General features: G+C 42.8%; 1 protein-coding gene across 3 annotated transcripts in view; it reads left to right on the top strand.

The window, feature by feature from the left end:
- Positions 1-24357, top strand: part of FLT1 (fms related receptor tyrosine kinase 1) — a 108233-nt gene that overhangs the window by 66325 nt on the left and 17551 nt on the right. For 2 of the 3 annotated variants that reach the window (XM_084529132.1, XM_084529133.1), the window contains exons 13-18: positions 1107-1397; positions 6392-6538; positions 8326-8457; positions 13656-13762; positions 16899-17037; positions 21570-21674. In XM_084529132.1, coding sequence (XP_084385258.1) covers positions 1107-1397; positions 6392-6538; positions 8326-8457; positions 13656-13762; positions 16899-17037; positions 21570-21674 — 921 coding nt within the window. The remainder of the gene's footprint in view (positions 1-1106; positions 1398-6391; positions 6539-8325; positions 8458-13655; positions 13763-16898; positions 17038-21569; positions 21675-24357) is intronic. The other variant, XM_084529134.1, reaches the window with a different exon arrangement.

Here is a 24357-nt window from a genome sequence, read left to right as displayed (position 1 = left end):
CACTGGAGGGAGAAGGAAATGACTTTATCAGAATATTGGCTACAAATAAACCAAGAGAGGTTGCATTCTAGGAGAAAAACTTGGAAGTGTTTTCTCTCGGGAACTTGCTTCTACTTTCACTTAGGCCGGCGGCATGGCTGAGCCCCAGTGGAGAGGGCCAGGAGGTGGCCAGGAAGGCCGTGGTTCCAGGCCCTTCTCAAGGCATTGGAGGCTGCTGTAACATTACATCCAACCACCTGTGTGTCTTTGCAAGTCAGGCTTTTTAGCCTGTTGGCTAAATCAGTTCCTGCCTGAACTATCTGCTATGCAAAATCCTTGTTAAAACTCAAGTCATATTTATGCTGAGGAAATGCTTTGGTGCAGTGGTCCTTGATTTCTCTCAGGTGATGTTACTCACCTAAGTTTAATGCTAAGCAGTCTGAATAGAGTGATCTTTGCCTTGATACTGCCTGCACCCAGTTGGCACCAGGCCAGAGCGTATTGATTCTGCTTTCCTCTTGGGTGGCTGATACGCTTTACGTGCATGGAATAAATACCTCTGTTCTGAGGGAAATTCAGGCACGTAACCACATATTCCATATTTTTTCTGGATCTTAATCATACTAAAAAAAAAAAAAAAAAAAAAAAAAAAAAAAAAAGACATAACTTATCTGACCACTCACAAATAAAAAGGAAATATATCCAAGCGTGATGAACTGCAGAATTTTTCTCTCGCCTTCTAGATATTCATCTTCTCTCACACAGTTCACAGGCTGCAGCTGAGACAAGAATTTCTGTCTTTTTTCACAGTCCCAGCATGCTGTCTATAATTTGGTACCTTGCCCCAGTCTGTCTTAACTTGGCATAACATTTATACAAGCTCGATACTTCCAAGAGCAGCTTCAGTTTACATGAGCTGATGTCCAAGCCCAAGTGTCTCATAGCTCTAAGACAAATTATAAGAATAGCTAGAGCCTAGCATATGAAAGGAAAGATTAGAGACTTCAGCAGGAAGACAACGACATTGATTAGTTCAAAGGCTTCCTGATAAAGGGGAAAATATATTTCGTGTTAATTTAGGCTCATTCATTTCACATAAACTAAAGGGCGTTCTTGATTTTTGACAGATGTACCGAGTGGATTCCACATTAATTTGGAAAAAATGCCCATTGAAGGAGAGAATTTGGTATTGTCCTGTTCGGCCAACAAATTCCTGTACAAAGACATCGCTTGGATTTTACCAAGGACAGTCAACAACCAAACGAAATCAAGAAGGGCCCTCAACAAGGAGTACTCCATCACCCTCACTCTGACCATCAAGAACGTTTCCCTGGCACACTCAGGCACCTATATCTGCCGAGCAAGGAACATATACACGGGGAAAGAAGTGCTTCAAAAGAAAGACGTTACAATCAGAGGTGAGCACTGCAACAAAAAGGCTGTTTACTCTCGGATCCTCAAATATAAGAGCACAAGGAATGATTGTACAACACAAAGCAATGTAAAACATTAAAGGACTCATTAAACAGTAACAGGTGTCTCATATCATCTTGATTTTTTATTGCTGTTGCTACCTTTCAGGCCCTGAGGTGGTGCACATTCCCCCATGGGTTGGACATAGGAGGAATAGCAAACAAAATCATATCGCATGAGCTTCCAGTTGAGTTCAGACGGGTGTTTTCTGCTTTGACAAAGCACGTGGAAGCTGGGGTTTGGAAGATCCCCTGTGCTACATTTTGCATGTTGTTTTTTTTTCTTTTGCTGTGTCTCCTACTGAGCGATCAGGAAAACTTTGGATCAATCTTTTCTTCCACTTTGATATCGGCCTCGTCAAAAGTGTCAAAGCTGAATAAACTGATTAACTTTAAAAACTGCTGTTTTCAGTCAACAACGGACATTTAATAAGTTAACTTTAATGTGCAGAATGAGCACAACTCAGTTTGAGATTGACTGGACTATATATTTTTTATTTTAATCTGATCTTGATGGACTTATAAATATTACCTGCTGAGCAAGTTCTAATGCTTATTTATTTGAAATTATTTTCTACACTAAAGTACATTAATCTTAAAAAGTATCTTCTAAAGGAAGTATGCAGGGAAGAAATAAAAATGTTGATATAATGCACAGACCTATAATATCATTTATAATAATGATGATTTAAAAACTGACAGACGTGAACTGTGTTTCTCCAAATAAATCCAGGTAGATTTCCAGTTGCTGTGTTGGTCAATTTTTAAAGTCAGTTCTGCACTAATGTAAAAAGCTAATGATAAAAAGCATGAGTATTGTTCCTGGCCTGAACATACAGGAATTTGTAATGTTGTAATTATTTTATTAAAAGAGAAATATCCCACTAACATGACTGACAAGGTTGCAGCCAGCACAGTGAGATGTTTAATATGTTTTTTAAAAATAGAGGTTCAAAACTGAAGCCATTAAAAATATTCATTGCTTTTGGTATCAAATGACAATTGGATTTATTATGGGGATTAAGAACCAACTAAACTGCTGAAGGAGAATTAAGGGCAACCTTAAACTTCCTTGTGATTGTTTCCCTTTTCAATTCCTTCGTCACAATTTTGCTATGAGATGTTTCTGTGTATTATAAATTCTGTATAAGGAAGAAGTTACTATTTTTAATAGATCTGATAACTTTATTTTTTTACAATGCATAGCTTTTATTATTTTGGGTTACATTTATGATTGATCATTCATATAGCATTTACATAAGCCATAACAAAACAGACCGTAGTGACCAAAATAGCTACAGCGAAGGAACAAAGTGGCTGTGCTTTTAAAATAGAGGGTGACAACATGACAGTTTCTTGTGCTTGGGAACTCACCAGACTATTTCCTCCTTTAGGTATCGAGACTGTGTCCCACGGCTAAACTTGTCTTTCACGTGGGAATTGCTTTTGTCAAGTGTGAAAGGGTAAACAATAGCATTTCCCCATAATGCCAGCTTCATGGAGCCTAAAATGCTTAGAAAACAATTGATAACCTGGAAGTTGTCAGAGTAAAGAAAAGAATAATCATTTATATCTTGAAATGTCACCTATAGCCTGCTTGTATACAGTAGCTCTTTTGTTCATTATTAGTGTGATGGCTTCCAGAAACAATGTGTTCTTGCAAAGGGACCTGGGTCTCTTTTTTTTCCTAAAATATGCCTAAAAAGCAAGTGAAATCATTGGTGATGGCTTAAAAACGGGGCAAATGTGCTCTTTAGCATTTGCAAGTCTTCAGAAGGATCACAATACAGAATCCCCTTTTTGATGAGGCTATTTTGTGAGAAGACGTTTGATTGCAAGGTGGGCGGTGATGACAGGACGTTCTGAATTTTCCATGGCCTTGGGAGCCGGAGTGTGATGACTTGTAGCAGCCAGTTGCCAGGCAATATGAGTGTGGATCAAAAAAAAAAAAAAAAAAAAAAAAGGTCATTAGCCTGCTCCTCCATGAAATGGTTGTGAATTGCAATGATGTGCATTACTGCTGGGTGGACATCCTGCCAGCCTGGTCTTGACTGGTGCTCGGAAGGCCACGCTGTGCAAGGACGTTGTGAAATCTCTGTGGGGCCTCCTCTGTTGGGAGGCACAGAGAAACTACTCTCTGGAAAGCAGTTCTCAGTGGCCAGATAAAGACTACTGTCACTTTTGATGTCCTCAGAGGATGGGGGAACCTCAGTGGTTTGGGGAGTTTCTCTGCCTTTTGTTGTGTAATATATTATTTAGGGAGAAAGGTGTGAATTATATTTCTTTCTTTCTTTTTTTTTTTTTTTTTAAGTGTTAAAATTAAAGCTTGTATTTATATTTTTGTACTGGTTAATAAAAATAAGCGAAAAAACAACATTAACAGTAACAAAGGGCAAAAAATGGACAGAACGGGAAGTATACCCCAAAATGAACAGACTTTAATGTGTTCTCCCCTCTTGCCATTGTTTGCTTTTGGAAATGGAAATCCTTCCCATACCACCCTGGGTCTGCTGTGTGTTGTGACGCCAGCGTCCCCTTCTCCCTGCTGTGACCCCTTGTCACTGCCCTGGGCCAAACTCTGCCTACCATGAAGTTCCTTGGGGCAACTGAGAGCAGAGTCTGACCCTTGGCACCCAGCCCTGAAGCTTTGGGGCAAGCAGAGCAGGGAGACACAGCCTGCATTTGAAACTCCCACCCCATGGCTACGCTGCAAAACTGAGAGGAGAAAGCAGGTGGCTTGCAAACCTGACCCTCAGGTTGACAGAATCCTTGAAAAATCAGCTGATTGCAGCAGAGAAATTATTGGAAGTATGTGAATGGTGACTGGATCTGAGTTCTAAGAAAGAAAGTTTTTAATATGAAAACCCAACTTTAGTGTATGGCTATAAACAAATTAAAATTAATCACAAATAACCCATGGAATGTGTGGCTTGCCTTTGTTTGTGTCATCTTGTCCGCCTTCATTTTGGATGTCTGGGCTGGGGTGTCCATCATTTATTGCTGATAAATGCAAAACATGGGGATCTTCTCAGCTTGTGTACGTGTGTCAAAAGTTGCCTGCTCATAGACAGATTGTTGTGAAAAATAGGAATGTGCAAAAACCATGGAGGGTGTCAATGAGAAGGGGGAAGTCTTCTTGTCTGTGAGGCAATGCTTGTTGATCACGTCATTGTGTAGGTATTTGGTGAAGAATTTGCTGTCCAGCCTCTCTCATGAGCATTGCATGTTGTGAAGTGAGAACAGATTGTCTGCTGTGAAGTAAACAAATAATAGCATTACCCGTGGAAATCACAGACTTAAGGCTCAGAAAAGCCCCAGACTGCAGGTTCATGACTATGCTGGATTAATTTCAAGGGATAAGAGCATAGCAAAGGTAGCCCACATTAAATTGTGACAAAGCTTTTAGTCCGGCGGGGTTCATGAACACTGTGTAAGCTGGTGGTGCGTAGGTGCTTAACATTTCAGGAGAGCTTTTATTCACAGCTGGTAACATAATGATTGTGAAGATGGAAATATCTTACAGACAGTCAATTTTTGTGAAAGGATAGAGTGTAATCTTCCAAACACAGTGTCAGAAATTCAGCCAGTATTATACTTGAACGTGGTGTATTGATCTCTACTGCAGTCCACAAGAAAATATCTGCAAGGGGAGGTTTTTTTTATTATTTTATTTTGTTTTATTTTGTATTTTACAATGTGTGTCTCACCATGTTAGTGACTACTAATCCTGGCAACATCCTTGAAAGGAAAACTTGCAAATAATTCAGTTCTTGTGAGACTGGGGAATTCAAGGGAATCTGCAGTGCATCTGTGAGATTTCTCAGGAGCTCTCTGGATTCTCCACCACTGCTTTTAAGGAAACAAAATACCAGAAAGAATCGTGTGAATGTTGCCAGTGTGACAGAGACGTGTTACCATATAATGCACATAAAAACTGCAAGTACCCTGGTCTTTGTCAGAACGCCTTTCAGCGCCATATGAAATGGGGGAAGGAGTGGTAAAGTGCTGAAAAGAGGATAAGAGGGATTTGTTGTTTTGCTTCTTTCCGGGATGACTTTGACATGATGCCTACAGAGTGTTTTTGAAATGCCCTTCTGCTCAGCCCTCAAGCAGAAGCAGTACAGATGAGCCGCACTCCCAATAGTCACTGTCACTAAACGTCATGGATGTGTTTTATTGCATTGTGTTTGCCTGGATTTTGGTAGATTAAAGTGAAACAGGAGCGGTGTCGCTATGATGCTTGGCGTGCTAGCATTCAGCTTTGGCCCCTGCCATGGGGGTTTCCAGCATCCGTGGGCTGCCGGAGGACATGAGTACATTCCTCACCAGAGCAGCTTTGGCAGGCGAGCAGTGGTGTGGTTTGGCCAAGCCTTGGTGTGCTCAGCCAAATATGTGAGACGCAGAAGTGGAAGAATTTGTGAAGACATTGGGACACATAACAATGCTTTTGTGCTCATCGTTTCTCATTTTTGGCTGTGTGGGCTTACTGAATGCAGTTCATAATTGTGTTCTTTAAAGTAAGTAAATGATAAAATTCACATTCATGGGTATCACAGTGTACTGTGCAGTCCCATCGGTGATGCTCTGCTACAAGGGTGTCCTGCTGATTGTTGACAACTTTGGTCTCATGGTTTGCTTCTTCTGATGCTTTCATAGGAAGGTGGTGCTTTTGATAAACCAGTGTGGTTGATAATGGAACTGAGTAAATCTGTTAAGTTCAACGTTGGGTATTTGTTGGCCATCACAAACTTCCCCTGCTGAGTAACAGGAGTATTCAGCACTCATCGAACACAAACTGGAGCAGTAAATTAGATCTATGAACAAATGACTTGATAGAACAGCCATAGCAGTCTCTAACATCAGTAAAGGGCTGGCAGGGAGGATAATTAAGCCTCCAAGGTTACAGGAATGTAAAACAGAGGTGTTATTTTGTCTCGTAGCTCAAGAGGCACCAGCCTTGCTGCGGCAGCTCATGGATCAGACGGTGAACACCAGTAATTCTGCAATGTTGGAGTGCCAGGTTCGTGGCATCCCTGAGCCCCAGATAACCTGGCTTAAAAACCATGAGGAAATACACCAAGAATCAGGTGAGAGCTCTGTATGTCTCCCCACCTTGTACAGACTTTTTGTTGTGCCCTGTGTACTTTCAGTGACCATTTGCACTCCAAAATGTCAACCAAGCTGTAGTTGTAGACACATCAGGCCACTGTGAAGTCAGAGGGAAAAATATAGATACAAATATCTCATTTTGCATTTTAGAAGTCACCTCCAGATGGCTTGTTTTATTTCTCTTCATTTACTATAGAGGGAGCCTAAAGACCAGGTGTCTTGGCCAGAGTACAGATAGGCAGGAGAAAACCAGGCTTGAGTGAGGTGTGTATGAGTACCAGGGGAAGTCTCTGGCCAGACATGCAAAGTTTGTTCTAGATTCACAGCCCAATTGCCAGGCTAATTCCTTCTCTGCAGTCCCTAAAATTGAAATGTGTCTGCCTGAACCAGGGGAATCCATGTTTCATGCAGCAGAAAGGAACAGCCTCCCAGGTGGCATGCTGCTACTGCAGGAAAAAAACTGGGAGATGTTTTCTGCTGTGTCCAAATTAGCTTCAAATATCAGTTTAGGCTACACGTCCAGCTCTGATATGGAAGCAATCCTTGGAGATTTCAGGTGGAAATGAATGATGGGGGGAAAAAGGAAAACCTTTCTCATGCAAATTCATGCACATTCAAATCAGGAGCACACAATGAGGTCATGTTATGGGCTCTACAAAAATGGTTCAGGAGGTTTGGTCTGTAGAAACTTGAACCCTGTGTAGTCTTAAATACCAGCATTTTAGAAAGTTTGTATTTGATGTTCTGTCTTGTCTTATTGGAAATTGCTATGGCATGAGTAAAGGCAACAGAAAAAACTGCGTATTTGTCAAAGTGAATTGCAAGTATGCACAGATTTCCAACACAGTCACTGAACTTTATATACAGCCAGATTCTGTGAAGTTTTACCACGGCCGCATAGTTGTAGTGTGCATTATTCACACTGTTGTCTAGAATGGATGTTATGTGCTTAACTTGGGCGTAATGCAACACATGAGGTTAGGATCCAGGAAGACATTTCTACAGGGTAGGTCAGAGCACTTTAGTGAGCTGCCTGGAATAGCTGGTGGGAGTACACTTCAATGGGACTGTGGTTCAGATGGAGCCAAACGCACAAGTGTGTACTTGACTGCACATTTCCTGCCTGTATCACTCTTGAAAGGCAGGCTAAGGCCAAATCTGCTGCCTGCCCCTTCCTTGCTTGCTGGAATATCACCCAGGCTGGCTTAAGGGTCAACTCAGCTGGAATAAGAGAGGTGTTGAAAACTTCAGGTAACTCCTGTGATTTAGGGTACACCTCATGGGACCTTTCCTTGCATTGGCTGTGCTCCTTCTGAGAAGGGGCCCAATGTCCCCTGCCACATGAGCAAGTGAGTTGGGGCTTGGGATTGCTCAAAGCTGGAACTGCTTCTGCAAAGGAACTGCTCTTGTGAGTGCAGTGGTAAGCGGACAGACCACCCATTTTCTAAAACTTGGAGACATGTTATGGAGCTCGCTTGGACGAGTGTCCAACCACAGTGCTAATCAGTACACGAGATACCAACTGCTCCCAGGTTAATTCCCTTAGGCTGAGCTTTTTCACTCACACAAGTGTTTTGTAAACTCTAATTTCCAAAAGGTTCCCAAAGCTTCCAAGCATATTTGGCTCTCTTGCAGAGAACACTGCGCTGTGCAGTCTACGGCTCAGATTTCTTTTGGGAAAAACTTGAAGCAGATATTATTACACAAGTGTCTGTTTTTGTTTATCCCCTGGCTACCGCTCATTGCAAAATATTTAATTTCACAGGAATAATTTTAGGGCCCGGAAGCCGAATGTTGTTTATTGAAAGAGTAAAAGAGGAGGATGAAGGACTTTACCAGTGCATAGCCACCAACCTAAGAGGGTCTGTGGAGAGCTCAGCGTATGTCACAGTACAAGGTAAAGGTGCATTACATGGGAAGAGCAAGCTTGCCCGAGTGATGTTCTTGCTCTGGCTGGAAAGGTGGGGGTATGACTTGGGGAGCATGTGGTGAGCTCTGAAAGCAGCAATCTGAAGGAAGTCCTAGCGAGGGAAACGTACCAGGTTGGAAAGGAAGCCTAACAGGAAATGCTAACTCAGAGAGTGTTTACACTGACCTAAAAAGAAGAATTGCTTCAACCCAACAAAGATCAGGTCAGGGTAGAAGACAAATGTAAATTTAGCATCATCAAAACAAACAAAAAACAAAATAAGGAACACCCCCTCATTTTCCCATTTCAGGTTAATTCCACAAAAAGTAGAGGTCTGGGATATTTTCATTTGCTTATTTTCAATATAAAGTGAACTGCCAAATCAGACCAGAAGATTTTAGCCTAGCAATAGTTACAAATGCATTCTAAAGGTACATACTGTAAGAAGTAGGTATGATCTAGTGATTTCTGTAGCCATTACTTGAGTTATTTTGCTATTCCTTTAAACATCCAGCATTGTTCTGCCTTCTGCCAAGCTTGACTCAGACCTGAGTCACCTCAGTGACTTCCACTAAGTAATTGTACATTGCATTAAAATAAGGTTAATTCAGTGACTTTTCAGTTTCGTTGAATATCTTTGTTATGAGATGGGAGAAGCAGGTTGACACTCTCCATGTAAGTCAGTGCCGTGTAAGAATTTTACATAACCTGTCTTATTGATCTCATTTTTAAGTAAATAGTCCTAAGTGCATTTAGTTTCTCTTTTTAGAGGACAGTTTGATTACCACCTGGTCTCTCAGGCAGGGATTATGTCTTTGTAGCTGTTCTCATAGAATTGCTAAATGTATCTGAATGCTGCTGAGTATTTGGATAGTGCCCTACAGCAAAAGACTATTACAGCTGGTAAACCAGTATTGATTTTCTGCCACGTGTTTGTCAGCAGCCCCAGTTAATGGGTATCATTGATGATAAAATGAAGCTCTTTTAAAAGGTCAGGGATAAGAATATGTACATGTGGGCTAGCCTAACGGGTATAATCAAGGAGTTAAAAACCCCCATCTCTTTCTGAATAATGCTAGGGTTTTAATAGCTATTGTAATCACTTAAAGAATGACTTGTCCTTAAGTGCTAGCTGTCCAATGCATCCAAGGCTAATTGATAGCTCTGGACAATGTAATTCATTATGGTATTGATTTTTGTATCATTGTATCTCAGCTATTTATTTCAGCCACACTCGTTCTGTCAGATGGCTTCTAGGAAGTCATATCTCCTTGCACATGAACCAGAGAAAAGGAAGACAGAAGCCAGGAAGGCTTCTTCTCTGGTTACATGCCCTGCGGGGACCGCTGACGATGTGCTTGCGTGACTCCTATGGGAGCTCTTAGACGAGCAGGAGATGAAGTCTACCGTATTAAAATTTATAGTCTGAGACTAGATGCAAGAGAGAGAGAGATTTTCTTATCTGTTATCATCAGGGAAAATGCCTTTCCACCACCTCTCTTCCGACTGCACGAAGGGATGTCACTGGAGGAGTTTTTGCTCACTCCAGACCTGGCAGTCTTCTCCAAAGTGGAGTCCCTGTCCTCCTCTTGGGGAACACCAGCCTCCCATCAGCCTGAAGGGACAAAATCAGGGTTTTAACATGGGTCCCTCTCTAGGTTTTACCCCTTCCTTGCCTTTCTCAGCACACACACTGTGCCACTGCCACAAAGCTGTCCCCTATCCCCTGGCTCTCCAGATCAAAGGCAGCAGAGCAACGCCCCACGTCGGTGGCTGTGCTGAGCAGATTGGAAGGGCAGTTTGCAAATGAGCCAGGAAGGAAGCTGTCTGCTCTTTTTATTTCCTCTGAAAAAACATTCTTATGCTCACAGATAAAACAATGTGTTATTTTTGTACCAGCCATGGATGAATGGATGGTGGAATCCAAGGGCTGTTTTTAAATAATCACAGCCCTTGTTTGGTTTGGAAGCTGTGCTTGTAGGGCTGTCTGAGGAGACGAGGGGCTGTGTTTGTGGATATGTCAGAGCGAGCTGTCCATTTGTTCTTGGCTGAGGAGCTGAAGAGGCAGCGAATCTGAAAGAACAAGGACAAGAAATGGCTGCACGAGCAGCCAGCAGGTGGAGGGGACTGTGTCCCTCATACCATGGTAGCACAAGCTGCTGGACACAGAAGGGACATAGGCTGTCTCGGGCAGCTTTGCTGCACTGCTCTCAGTTGCTGCTGAAGCCATCTCCTTACTTCTCCTGGGGACCCTGGCACACTGCTCCTAGTGGGAGCCAGTGAGAGAGCTGGTGGCAGAAGTGCAACCACCTGTGTAAGGGTGCTGGTGAAAGAAGGACCATCACACTGAAATCCAGGCTTGTAACAAGCAAACTAATCCAGCAAAATGCCCTGGATTAGAGCTATTGCTTCATAACTTCACGTGATCCCTGCTGATGGGAAAGGAAAGTGTCACACTTGTGAAACATCCATTGAACTGCTCTGACACTGTGGAAAGGGTGTTTGCTTCTCATTTAACCATCTGTTTCTGTATGTACCGACCTTTCTGACTTTGTATCTCATAAAGTTGTTGTGCTTTCTGGGCCACACTGATTCTGAAGTCATCAGGAATGTTTCCATGAAGTTTATCTGGAATTCCCTTGTTTACTGAACGTGGTTCAGCCTGGGTTATGTGGATGACCATAAGAGAAACATCAGGGGACACTTAAGACTCCTGATACTTCAGGGGATCTCCAAAGTGGGTTGGAAGAGAGCCCTGAAGGTGTCTAGTCTAGTCCCCAGCTCAAACCATGATCATCATCAACTCTACCTCTAGTCAGAGATGGATGGGCCAAATTGCAAAAAACAACAAGGATGGAAATCCTTCAGCATCTCTGAGCACCTTTCCTGGTTCTGCAGGGCTGTGACCACAAGATCATGCGGGTCAAGCAGGGCAGGACCCATTAGTGTAGGGTTACGGGGCACTTCAGGTGCAACAGAGACCTATTGGTGTCTCAGCCATTGCTTTTTCCCTGCTTGACACCTCAGTGCCCTACCCTACCTGTTTTGTGTCAGATCAAGCCCTTTCCTACCCCGCTGCAAGGCATTCAGCCAGCTCTGGCTGCCAGGCTTTAACAAGATCAGGAACCTAATGTTTATAACCCAACCCAAGCCCAAACTGGAGAAGTTTGTTCTGGTTTCCTAAAGCCACTGGGGCATGTCACAGACAGTGCCTTTGCATCTCTTCACCAACTCCCACATACAGGAGCCGTGGGGAAGCTGCTGCCTCCCACCCAGGGGCGGCTGTGTTGTGTCTCACAGGTTTCATGAGCCCTGCCATATGGAACAGTGGCAAGAAATGAACCATCAGCCCCTCCAGGATCTGCTGAGCAAGCGTTAGAGGCTGTTACTTGCCATCTGCACGGGTGCTACTCAGAGGCAGGAGGAGCAGATCCCCGTGTAAAAGGGAAGCCGGATGATAGCAGATAGGCAAGCTGTCTCAGGCTGTGTCATCTTTGCCATCATTACAGCCCGTATTTAAATTAAGTCCTTTAAAAATGCTCATGCTTTTGAAAACACTCATGTTATTTTGTTGAAATAGGTACATCCACTTTCAGTTGTGTTTTCCTTCAAAAAGCTTTATTCTCAAAACTCCAGAATGGATGTGCCTGCAGAATTTCAGACATGGGGCCAGATGCATCACCTTTAGAGATTAAATACTTAGGTGTTGTGCTAGTCAAGCCACAGCTAAAGGAAGCCATTTAAACTCTGCACAAAACTCAGCAGGCTTGCCCCAAACCAGGTCACACCTCCCTCTCTGTTCCCTGGTGAGCCCACCAGCGCGATGTTACTCCTCCCTTCTTCGTTTGTCAGGAGCAACACCAAGCCGCCTGGGGCCTGAAAGTGCTGCCAGTGGAGTTGACAAAACTGCTGTGAAATCCTGTTCAGAATTACTCCTTCTTGTCCTCTCGTTTTCTCTCTCCAGAGGGTGTATCAGAATAAGAGGCAGAGCATGATTTCTTCTTGCATTTGCTACCAGTTGGATGGCAAACATATTGTGGGAAGCATGGTATTTTGACACGATCACAGGATTTGCAAAACAGACTGCTCCAAAAACATTTTATGAGTCCCTAAGTGGCAGTCTGAAGTGAATTTTATTTTGGATTTTTTTTTTTTTAATCTGTCAGTCAGCTCTAATACTCTCCAGATTTCTAATGCTCATGTTTTCTCACTGCTTCCTTTTCTGTTGCTGTTGTTTTTTGTTTTTCCCTTCCTGTGTTTGATTTGTTCTGGGGTTTGGAGAGCCCTCTGTGCTCCCTGCCAGCCAGGCTCTGCCAGCTCCGCTGGGCATGGCACGGGCCTCGTGTTCCCCTGGGGAGCCACGGCTGTGACCGCAGGAGACCCAAGGGCACGGATCCTGCTGGGTCACCATGGGATGGAGGTTTGGGCTGAGCCCCGAGCTCCTGCTCCTCCTGATCCATCCAGACCATATGAAGATTTGTGGACTCCTGCCCAGGAAGGCTCGTGGACTCCTGCCAGCCATGCCATGACCCTTTGAGCATCCCCAGTGAGGTTTTGAGTGAGGGCTGTGCAGCAGGGCTCAGCAATCAGCATGAAGGGGCTCCCCTGGCTGTGCTGGAGCAGGCACAGTGCCCAGGGAGAGGCAGAAAACCCACTGGGCAACAAAACCCAGGCAGCAGGACTGGAGCCACGGGTGCATGCAGCAGCACAAGCTCCTGGCACAGCTCAGGACCGAGTGTTTCCCTGCCCTCTGCTCCTCTCTCTGATGCAGACTTGGCCAGATGGGTTTCGCTGTTGTATCATGAAACTGCATGAGCAGGCCCACACACATTCTCACACAGAGAAAAAAAAAAAAAAGGCTAAAAATACCCCACAGCTGTATTTCCAACTCAAAAGGAAATGATCATCTGACAGGCCATCCCTCACTTGGTCAGCTGCATCTCCTGCACCCCTAAGAAGGGCTGACTTTTTACCAAAAAGTTTCCTGATGGATCTTATGCCTTTTTGCTGCATTCAGTACAACGGCTGTGCTGAGGAGACCTTATTTTTCCAGTCCAAACAGCGATTAATGCTCCATTGAATAAAAGCTGGTCCTTCCTGGTATTTTATTTTCATGGCAGAGAACCACAAACCACACCTGGCTTTGCGGGTCCTTTTCTAAAATGCTTGCTGCTTGATTTTCTCAGGCACACCAGAGAGGTCGAACCTGGAGCTGATAACCCTGACATGTACCTGTGTGGCTGCGACGCTCTTTTGGCTCCTGCTGACCCTCTTCATACGCAAGCTGAAGAGGGTAAGGCTGCGATGGGGGGGAGATCCCAGCTGTGTCTGACTCTCCATCATCTTAAAAATTTATTCCCAGGCTACTGAGGTCACTAGGAATACAAAAACTGGGATTCACTCACTGTGACTCCCTGTGCAATCACCACCAGGCTGCAGACGGATGCCCAGGGAATGACTCATGGGGCTGGGTGTGAGTAAGCAAAGCTGGGCAGGGGGCAAGACTCTCAGGCTTGCAAGTATTTGGGTGCCTGCCTCCCACCAAAAACATCCCCATTCCTTTAAAAGCTGTGGGAGTTTGGCACGTCAGCATCTTTGAAGATGGGAGTGAGGAAGAATGACAGAACCTCACAGACCCGGTGAGGTCTGGTGTGTGCACAGTGTCTGGTACAGTTACATCACTGGTGAGATGATGTTGTAGCGAGGTTGTTTTGGCAGGGCATTCTCTCATACAGATACTCCTGTATCAGCGTGATAACGTTAGCTGCCCTTCTTCTCATCCAAGAGTGCCCAGGATGTTTTAGCTCTCCTTTCTGCTGACAGCCCACCGTGCCACCCCTAAACCCACAGGTCAGCGCCAAAAATCCAACATTGCTGCAGTGCAGAAGGACCTTGGAGCATCTCATGGGCACAGAAGAATTTGAGGGAAAGAAGTTGCTGGGACAATGGGGTTCAATGCAGGATAAGAGACCTGGAAGGGCCACACAAGCCCCTTTCCCCCCTTCCCACCGCCCAGCAGCACTGAGCCCTGGCTGCACCCATCGCCTGGCTGGGCAGGCACTGGGTGTCCTTTCTCAGCCCCCACAGCTGGATGTGCTCCAGCTGGCTGAGTGTGAAAAGCTGACTTCAGCCTGCAAAACCATTTCATCTCAGCCTGCCTGCATTTTAGGTTTTAGATGGAGAACTTCTGTGGACTGATGGGAGTGCAGGACCAGGGCTGTAGGACAGCAGTTGTCCTTCCTGCCTCCCCACTGCTGCAAGCTTTTATAAGAAGAAATGCATGGGAGACTGCTTGGGGGGAGAGAAAAGTAAAGGTTAAAGCTGTGGAAAAACTTTATACCTGTACAGAGACAACAAAGCATTTGGGACCAGTTCTGATTTCTCATCAGTAATGGTAAAGTAATTCGTAACAGGACTGCAAAGCTGTGGGTTCAGCCATTGGAAAAATGCAAGTTTTAAAAGTAGCAAGGAGTTGCAGATTTTTTTGTTGTTGTTATTTGTTTGTTAGATTCTTGACTGAGAACAAAAATAATCCTTCTTGCTACAGAGCAAGGGATTTAAACTAGATGACAAGTGAAGGCTTTTTTCCAGACAAGCCTTTCCAACTAGCATCAGTCTGTGTTTATGGTCTTCTCTGTGTTTCTGTTACCAACTCTTAGTCTCAAGGATTTACTTCTAGAATTAGCTCTGAATTAAATTGCATATACAAATGATGAAAAAAAAAAAAAAAATCTTCAGTGCTCTTTGAAAAACAGAGCATTTTCTTAAAGCCTGACTGTTACGCATACAGGGTCAAATGATATGCTTAATAGTTCATTGCCACTCAAAATGTTGTTTCCAAGCTCTGATTGTGCCAAAGGTTTGTTATTCAGTAAGTCTGAATGGAGAAACATAGGAAGTTGTCTGCACCTTCCCACTCTCCTACTGCTCTTTGAGGTGGGTCCACCTAAAATCTCTTCTAAAGTGACTGCTAGAAGCAGTCTGGCACACATCTCTGTAAAAAATGCTACTTTTTGGAGCACCTCACAAGCCTCTGTTTCCATCCATATCCCACTTATCCATGTCCCATCCAGGGACAGTGGAGGGTTTGGACCCAGGCTTTGTGCCTCCTGACTTTTCTCCAGGCATCACTGTAATCCTTCCTGGGACTGACTTTCTGGGTTCTTGGGATTGTGAAAAGCAACCAAAGCAGGAGCTGTTAGCTACTGCCATTTTAATCTAGTTATGTTTGTAACCAAAGCATACAAAGCCAGCAACATCCTTTTCAAATAAATGCCTGGAAATGCATGTAGTAGGGACATATTTCCAGGCTGTAGAGGAGGAAAGCTGAAAGTCAAAGAGGACAGTCAGAGCAACAATAAAAATCCATGTAGACATACCTGTGTGTTCGTTTATATGCTCATATGCTGTTTCTGTGAGTTTAGGGAAAGTAGTGTGAATAATCTCGGTCAACAGATTTTCCATAACTTTGAGCTAATAGCCTGGAAATTAGAGCAAACATTAGGCTTTTTTTTTTTTTTTTTTTTTTTTTTTTTTTTTTTTTTTCTCTAGAAATATCAGCACTTCCTGCATCAAGAGAAGTCTAATGGATTAGAGTAACAATCTCAGTGCTCTTTAAAGAAAAATACACTTCAAAGTGGAAAAGGATGGGCTGCAGAAAACTTTGAGATTAGATTCATTTTTCCTTATATTTAGAATATCATAGAATATCCTGAGTTGGAAGGGACCCAGAAGGCTCATCGAGTCCAAAATTTCTCATGTGAAGTGGATAATCCATTTGTTCGCTAGAAACTGAATGCCTGGAAAATTAATTTTAAGTTACGTGTTCATATCTAGGTATTTATGAATTCCACCAATTTCCCGTCATTTCAGTAAATTTGTAAGAAATTATATCAAAGTAATGAAAAATTCTAAAAATTTATAAACAGTTTCTGAGATGTGTAACATCTAGTCTCCTGGTGACTGTTCTTGCAAAACTTCTAACCACATATGACCTATCTCTGCTGGGTATATAGAAAAAATAAACACTGGCAGTTGAGCTCCATCTGTTGCATATGGCCACTTTTGGCTTTGCACAATCATGAAGGAAAGTTATTTTTAACAGCAATGTTTAGTCATTTGAAGAAAATAATTCTCTTGTCTGTGCAGAGGGCCTGTATCATAAAGCCATATGTCAATACAGATACACATAGATTTCACTGAGGAAACTGATAAGTTACATAGGAAAAGAGAGAGGAAGGATTTTCTTTTACATAAAAAAGAAGCTTGCAACATTGAAATAAGCCAAAGGGAGCTTAACCAAACCCTCCACTGGGCTGTGAAATGCAGCCCTGCAGGCAGAATTAACTCAGAAGCCTTGATCCAAAGAGGAAGGTACTGACAGATACTGCCATCCTCCTTGTCATTTTGAAATACTCTTTGTTCCTTAGCCTTATTCTTCCGAGACGAAGACCAACCATTACCTGTCCATCATCATGGATCCGGACGAAGTGCCCTTGGATGAGCAATGTGAACGTCTGCCTTATGATGCCAGCAAGTGGGAGATTGCACGGGAAAGGCTGAAACTAGGTAATGTTGACATGATTCACGTTCTGTGTGTGGCTTCTGAGTGAGGTGTTGGTGTACCTATAGGCGTGAAGGAGCTGGGTGTATTTTGGACATGGGGCACCATGTCCAGCAAGGTTTCATGCAAGTGTCCTGTTCCCTGACTGAATCAGAACATTTAGGACTTGCCAACTGTGACTAACTTTCCATACCTTTGACATTTACTGGAAATTTCTTCCCTTGTAACCTGGTATATGCTCATCTGAGAAAAAAAAAATAAAAATGCAGAAATGGGTCATTATAGTCTGCCCCTCCCAGTTTCCTCCTTTCCTCCTCCCTCCAGCCCACTCTCTCTGTTTTCCCTCTGTGCTGCAGATTTATAGACATTCTTGTCAGTGCACCATAAAGTGCAAGAATGTGACATACGAGTCCCTGCATAAATAAATATCCATGGAAACTCTGAACCTGCAGGCTAGCTCGCCTACGGATGCCCCACTGAAAGGCATGGGCTTGGGAGCATTCCTGGCTTGCTTAGCCCAGCCTGGGCCTGACGAGGAAAGCAGGAGGGTAGGGATCAGGTTTTCGAGCTAAGGAGTTCTTCCAGAAACCACACAAACTTCAGCAAAAGGGTCAACATTTAAAAAATCAGTGATAAACACAGGCTGTTGCTATAGTGCTGTTTGTTCCTTCAGACAAGCATCAGACTGGTCCTACAGCTGGGGATAGAAAATCCCTGCACTTCAGCTAGGAGCCACAACAGATTCCTCTTGCCCTTCAGGGATCAGGGGCTATGGGTAATTAAAACATGAGTACGGTTACCATCACACTTAATTCTCCTGCTAGAAGTCACAAGGTGACCAGATGTGGATAAGCACAGCTGAAATATACCGCTAGTCGTTTATAATTGTCGGACGCAATTCTGGGAATGCTGAGACATAACCTTGTCTTGAAGTGTCTTCAATCTTCAAATAGTTTTCTTACAACGATGGACCAAGAGCTCGATGTGCAGACATCGTGATCTCTGCTTTATGCGATGCTACATTTCTGTGCAAATCCCATGGAAAGAATCAAGCAGAGAAGGAATGTAAACACCGAGGAAAAGCCACATCTCACAGGGCTGGTATGTAGAGTCTGGAGGTGAGGAATGATGACCAGAGAATGAGTTAAAAGTGGAAGAACTGGTGTAAACAAACAAAGAATGCTGACAATGAATGAGAACCAGATTCGGAGAAGCTGGGTATGTGCAGTATGCTAGATTAGCTCAGTGCAAGTCCTGCTTACACGGCACTTTGAATACTCGGACTTTGAATAACCTCGGCAGTCTCCAAGGATTAGAGTCTCACAAACACTGAACATGCTTCTATGTTTTTTTTTAATAGATATTTTTAACTTAGAAATGCAACCCCTTCCAGCATCAGATATGTCTGTCTGTCTCTTTCCACCTACTTATCCTCAAATATACATATTTATTGTAACTTTTGTAAAGTAAGCCTCTACTTTTAGCCCATCTCTCTTGCTACGTGTTCCTTCAGCACACACGTACAGCTCACGGGTGTGATGAAGTGCTTACACAACAGTACTCTCCCTCCAACCATAAGAGCAACAGATGTTACAGAGAACATCGTAAGGGCACCACAGAAGGCTGGATAATTAACATTCAGTGTAGATTAGCCCAACTGAGATCAAAATGTTATCTTTTTTGTTAGATAGAAAAATGCTGGTGCTACAAGTCATTTTCAGTGTGGTTGGTGACAATGCTGTAGTCCAACATCAGTGTTGACCTATTTTGTATTTCTCACCTTGCTCTTGGGCTCAACCATCCTAATCCATGAGAGGTCACAAGCTACTGATGCTGTGGACAGGACCCGAAGGAGTATTGCCCCATGGCTCTGGTGTGACTGGTAGGCACACCAGGGGTAAATGACTCCCTGTGCCTGCCACCTCAAACCCAGGCTGCTGGCACGGGGCAGCGTGTTGGATGTAAAACAAGGAAAAAAAAAAAAAAAAAAAAAGAAAAAAAAAAAAGCTGCTGAAGAACCCAGTTAAAATGGGATGGAAATAGAAACATCCTGATCCAAAACCCTTTGAAGGGGCTGTTCACATCAATGAGTTCTGAATTGCCCCCAGGAAACCAAAGTCAACTGGAGAAAGCTTAAGTAGAGCATTTCATTTCCTTGGTCTGGATGAAAATGCTGCATTTCATACCTGAGAGTTACTCTGAACCTGGAAAGTGTAGTTGCTTGGGGACTGCGACAAGCTGGTTGCTTAGGTGGTTGGCCATCTTAATAGCTCTGTTTAATTGCTCTGTTTAATAATTTTTAATTACTTTAATTGTCCACATAAGGGGTTTTTCCAAGGACAAGCTGTTAGGATTAGTCCTTAATGCAATCTATATATTAAACCAGAGTTTGAAAATTTAGAGCACTGAAAATTTAGAGCAGCCCTATTCTGCTCTCAAATTTAGTGTAGTACTAAACAATAGCAGAGCAACAAAGAGCAATACATCAAGTGTTATTACAGCTCCCCAGTAAATCACAGTCGTTGTTTGGAGAAGGAAGTGTTGTTTCCAGCGCTCATTCTCCTTTATGAAAGGTTAGCAGCTTTGTGTAGCTTTATGAGCTAACTGGTATGTTTTCCAAGTGGTGACTAAGTAGGTTATCTTGATGTGGGAAGTGAGTTAGCAGTGATGGAAACTGATTAAAGCTTACGGTTTGAACAAAGGTATAGTGAGTTTTATAGAACTTCAAATCACAGCTTCACCTTGTACAAACCATGAACAGTCAACACACTAAGGATGAAGAACATCAGTTCACCCAGAAAACTGAGTCCTTTGTGTTAATATTGCTTCCCTGATAAATCTGCTGAATGAAGAAGCGATATGCAATAACTGAAAAAGACAATGACTGGAGATCTTCAAAGACACACACTGATCCACATATATTTGAGTGTGAAACTCAAAGCCTTTCACAAATCAAGGCTGAGTCTGTGGGTGCTTTTCAGCCATGAAGATTAAGTTCTTTATGGTTTTTGTTTGCTGTTAAAAAAAAAAATACTTCTGCAATTCTGGGGGAAAACAAAATCCATTTTTTTGTTTTGTTTTGTGGTCTCTTTTCATCCCCCACACTGTGTATTCCCCTGCTTTAGTAACATATGCTACTTGTCTTCTACTGACAGACATACTGGGAATTGCAGTTTAGAAATGATACAAATATAAAAGGTAGTATCTATTTAGTTTAGTTTAGATCTGGCAGCAGTTCTTTTTCTCTGCTTCTGGGTGTCTGGGTGTGATTCATCTCTCGCAGCTATAGACATTGAGAAGGTAGGCATTCAAGTCAGAGCCAGTCAAACAGAGCCCTTTTGAAGTGACTTTTGAAGTGATTCATCTCTTCTGGTTTAGATTTCCATCATAGAAAAAGGAAATTGTCCTGTGAAGATGGCTGTGTTATATGCACATATCTGAGAAATGAATGTGACCTCAGTGGCATATCTTGTCCTTCGGTTTTGTATGAAAAGCTGCCCTTTATTTTCTGCTCTTCTCCTCTACACTGCAAATTCAGCTGCTACACTCTTGTTAGACTCTGAATTGCCTGGATTCTGCTGAAACTGGAGCACAAGTACAGCCTGAAATGAGTTGCTTGGATATGAAGTTCTTTACTCACTGACAGGATAGCATCTCTCTGATCAAAACTCCACCACCTACCCAGGAAGGGCAAAAGTGTCCAGTCCTGTCCATGTGAGCATGGAGTCAAAGAGGAAGTCAACCATGTCTGCTTCAAACATTAACAAGTCATGAATGAAGCTGTGGAGATCATAAGATTGGCTTAAAATGCCCACCAAAAATAAATAAATAAATAAATAAAAGTTTACTGCTTCTGAACATGAAGGAAAAGGACACTCAGCTTCTACTGCCGGAGAATATTGTTCATGCCTGCTGATTTCTTTCAAGGGCTTCTGGGTACTTCTGCAGTCTGATGGCAGCATTGTGATGATACCATAGGACAAATGTCTGCTTTTGGGCACTTGGAATCATCGTACCCACCATGGAGCAACCAGCCCACCATTTGTCACTCCTGGTCCTCTCTCACTGAATCCCTCCAGGCCTCATTTTGCAAACTGAAAGGTCTCATCAATCTGCATCTCTGTGTATGTGTGAGTTTAGGCTGTGGCCCTAACTTGTTGGGGACATAATTAACAGTGTCACAGCCTTCCGTATGGTACAGTGTGCTCAAAGAATGGAGGAGCAAACCTTCCTGATGGCAGAACTAGACAGGAAAAATAGAATCAGAATCCAGCGTACAACCACTGAATGGTTGTGTTCATTTAGCATTATTTTCAATCATATCACCTATTCCTTTCAATGACTGTGTCTTCCAACATCTGCTTATGCTTCAAAAACAAACAAAAAACCAACTCCAAATACCTTTATGTTAGGAATATACGTGTAGTGTATATATGACTCACTGTAAGAACCTTTCTTCAATTCATTATTTATTAATTAATTAACCAACAAGATTTCTTTTTTAGCAGAATGTCTCTATAATTTATTTTCTTTACAGGAAAGTCACTTGGACATGGAGCCTTTGGAAAGGTGGTACAGGCATCTGCTTTTGGAATTAAGAAGTCACCAACGTGCAGAATAGTTGCTGTGAAAATGCTGAAAGGTATCTTGCTGCAAAGCTGGGCTGGAAAAAATGATGCACTATATTGTGTCTCGCTTTTAATATGATTCTATCTAAAGCAAGAGTGTGTGATGTTATCCTACCACCACTAACTCTCTGAAGCTTCCAGAATGTGTACTCCAACTTTCTGGTCCACCAAAGTTTTCCAGAAGCGGCAGAACAATGAAATTGTTCTGAAATTACACTCACAGTAAAAAATGCGATAAATTGCCACACAATATATGAGAAAGTTTCAGATGCCCTGAGAACTTGATAGCCTGATTTTAATTTATTTTTTGAAATTTTGATTCCTCTATTCCATATGTCACAAAGAATGAAAAAGCCATTTTTGCCTGATCAGAATTGGGAATTCGATTTCCTCTGTATCCTATGTTGAACCACTATGCTATATTCACCCTGTAATGATCACAGTAAATGAACCTCAGCTGAAGCATGAAGCATCCACCTTGATGTGAAGAGGCTCGTATAGAAGCTCTCATAGTTTCCTTGGTCATTAGTTCCAACGATTAATCATCTCATTGTTAAAAACAGGTGTCTTGTGCCTAATTTACATCCGTCTGGCTTTAGCTCCTCGTTCTAACATTCGCCATTAGATTACCTAAAACACAGTAATTTTTCTACTTGAAGGCCCCTTCTATTAAGCTAAACAGATTGAGCAGTTTAAATCTCTGAGTTGCAGTGCAGGTGCATCCTCTCCGACCCGTCTGCAGGCTCGTTTCATGGTGTATAGGATGCTGACACACAGGCTGGGAAGTGAATTACCAGCGCTCTTCACACACCAGCGCTCTTCCCAAAGTGAAATCATCTTCCAGCTATTCCCTGTGATTTTATCACTGGAGCAGGAAGGACGAAGACCCTAATCGATTTAAGGGGGGCATTTGGGAAGTTAGGAAGCAGGATGATATTCAGTAGCAGCCTGCAGCAGCCATGGCTGAATTCCCTAACCCAGAGCCCTGGTGACATCCCTTCCTGTGCATACAGCTTTCCCTTCTTTATATAGCTAAGGATCAGATCAGGTTGCTTTATTATTTTTGTTACTTTTTTTTTTTTTTCTTTCATTGCTCTGGGACCTTATGCTGCATTGCTTCATCCCCCTTAATCTCTGAATCCTTTTCAGTGTTGCTCTCTGCCAGCACACATCCCCTCTGTTCTGCTGGATCCCCGATGCTCTCAGATGGTTCAGCTGAGACATGGTTTGAATACAACCTTCCTAACCAGGGGCTCCCAGTTTCACAGCTGCCCACTTGTCTATCAGAGTTAGCAGATCTGCACCTATTACTTCCGGCCCTTGAAGGGGTACTTCCAGACCTACAGCCTGTCCCTGCAATGCTCTACCTGAAATAGCTTCATCAGATCATTTCTTGCTGGCAGTGACCTGACAGTTATATGCCCTGTTGGTTTTGCCCTCTTGGTACTGCTCTCAACAGGCTTGTTCTGTAGTATTACATCAAATGCTTTAGCAGAGGGTGGCACCCCAAGGAGGGAATTTTCAGCTGACAGGGTTGCAAACCTGTCTCCTCAATCGTGTTCAAAAAGCTAAGAAAAACCTTGTTGGCCAATGCAAAATGAACAAATATCCTGCAGTAAGCAAGTCTAGAAAAAATAATAAAATAATAAAATAAAATAAAATAAAATAAAATAAAATAAAATAAAATAAAATAAAATAAAATAAAATAAAATAAAATAAAATAAAATAAAATAAAATAAAATAAAATAAAATAAAATAAAATAAAATATAAAATAAAGCAAAATAAAATGAACCTTTGATCATTCTGCAGCAATGGGCCAATAGCTATCTGTGTCACTGGTTTCAGAGCATGGCCCAGCGTGACAGCTGTTTTGCCAACATGCAGACAGATGAGCTAGTAGAGTGGTCTGTCAAATTCAACATTTCTTTATTTACATCAGCAGGCTTTTTGTGCCAGCACCACAAAGGCAGCAGGGCTGCTCCTGGCATAGATGGGAGCAGATGGCAGCTGCAGGAAACCTTCATGGTGGGATTCATGTGTGTGTGCATTCAGGGTAGAGGCTTGCATCCAAGCCAGTCACCCAAACTCCCTTTATTGTCAGTGGCAAGAAACAACATGCCATCCCATCCTAAGGCAGATCACTCCATGTGGGGACACCTGCACATGTTTTGTTCTGCTGGCTACAAAGAGAGCTTGTGGTGACTAGGTCCTCTGTAGGCACCTTCACAACAGGCACCTGAAGTTAGGGAAGACCTGTCCCATTCCTTCTGTCCTCACTAGGTTATCCAGAAACTTTGGGGGCATTCATGAGCTTTGTTTTCACAGAATTCCCATGAGGTGGAGGAAAAGTGTCACCGCCTATACAGATAAATAGTGGGTTACTGGTTAGATGACAAGTTTTGTGGGGGGGCCACCAAGAAAATCTGTTTCCAATCAGATGTTGAAACCAAGCCCTCTAAGACCTAACTCCAGGCTCTTTGCACTGGACCATTCTTAACTCTTGGTGTCACTGAAGTTTTCAGTCCTTTTGGGTCTACACAAAGGACTATTTATTTTTCTTGTTTTCTTGCCAAAATGAAATTATGCAGGAAAACAAAAACAAAACAAACAAACAAAAAAAAAAACAACCAAAAAAAAAAAAAACCTGCTTGGAGGGAATGAAAAGTTATGCTTGAGACTAAGTAGAAATTTTCATG

The sequence above is a fragment of the Aythya ferina genome, assembly GCF_964211825.1.
Source record: "Aythya ferina genome assembly, chromosome: 1".
Lineage (NCBI taxonomy): Eukaryota > Metazoa > Chordata > Aves > Anseriformes > Anatidae > Aythya > Aythya ferina.
The sequence above is the reverse complement of the archived record's forward strand: the minus strand, read 5'-3'. Positions and strand labels throughout refer to the sequence as shown.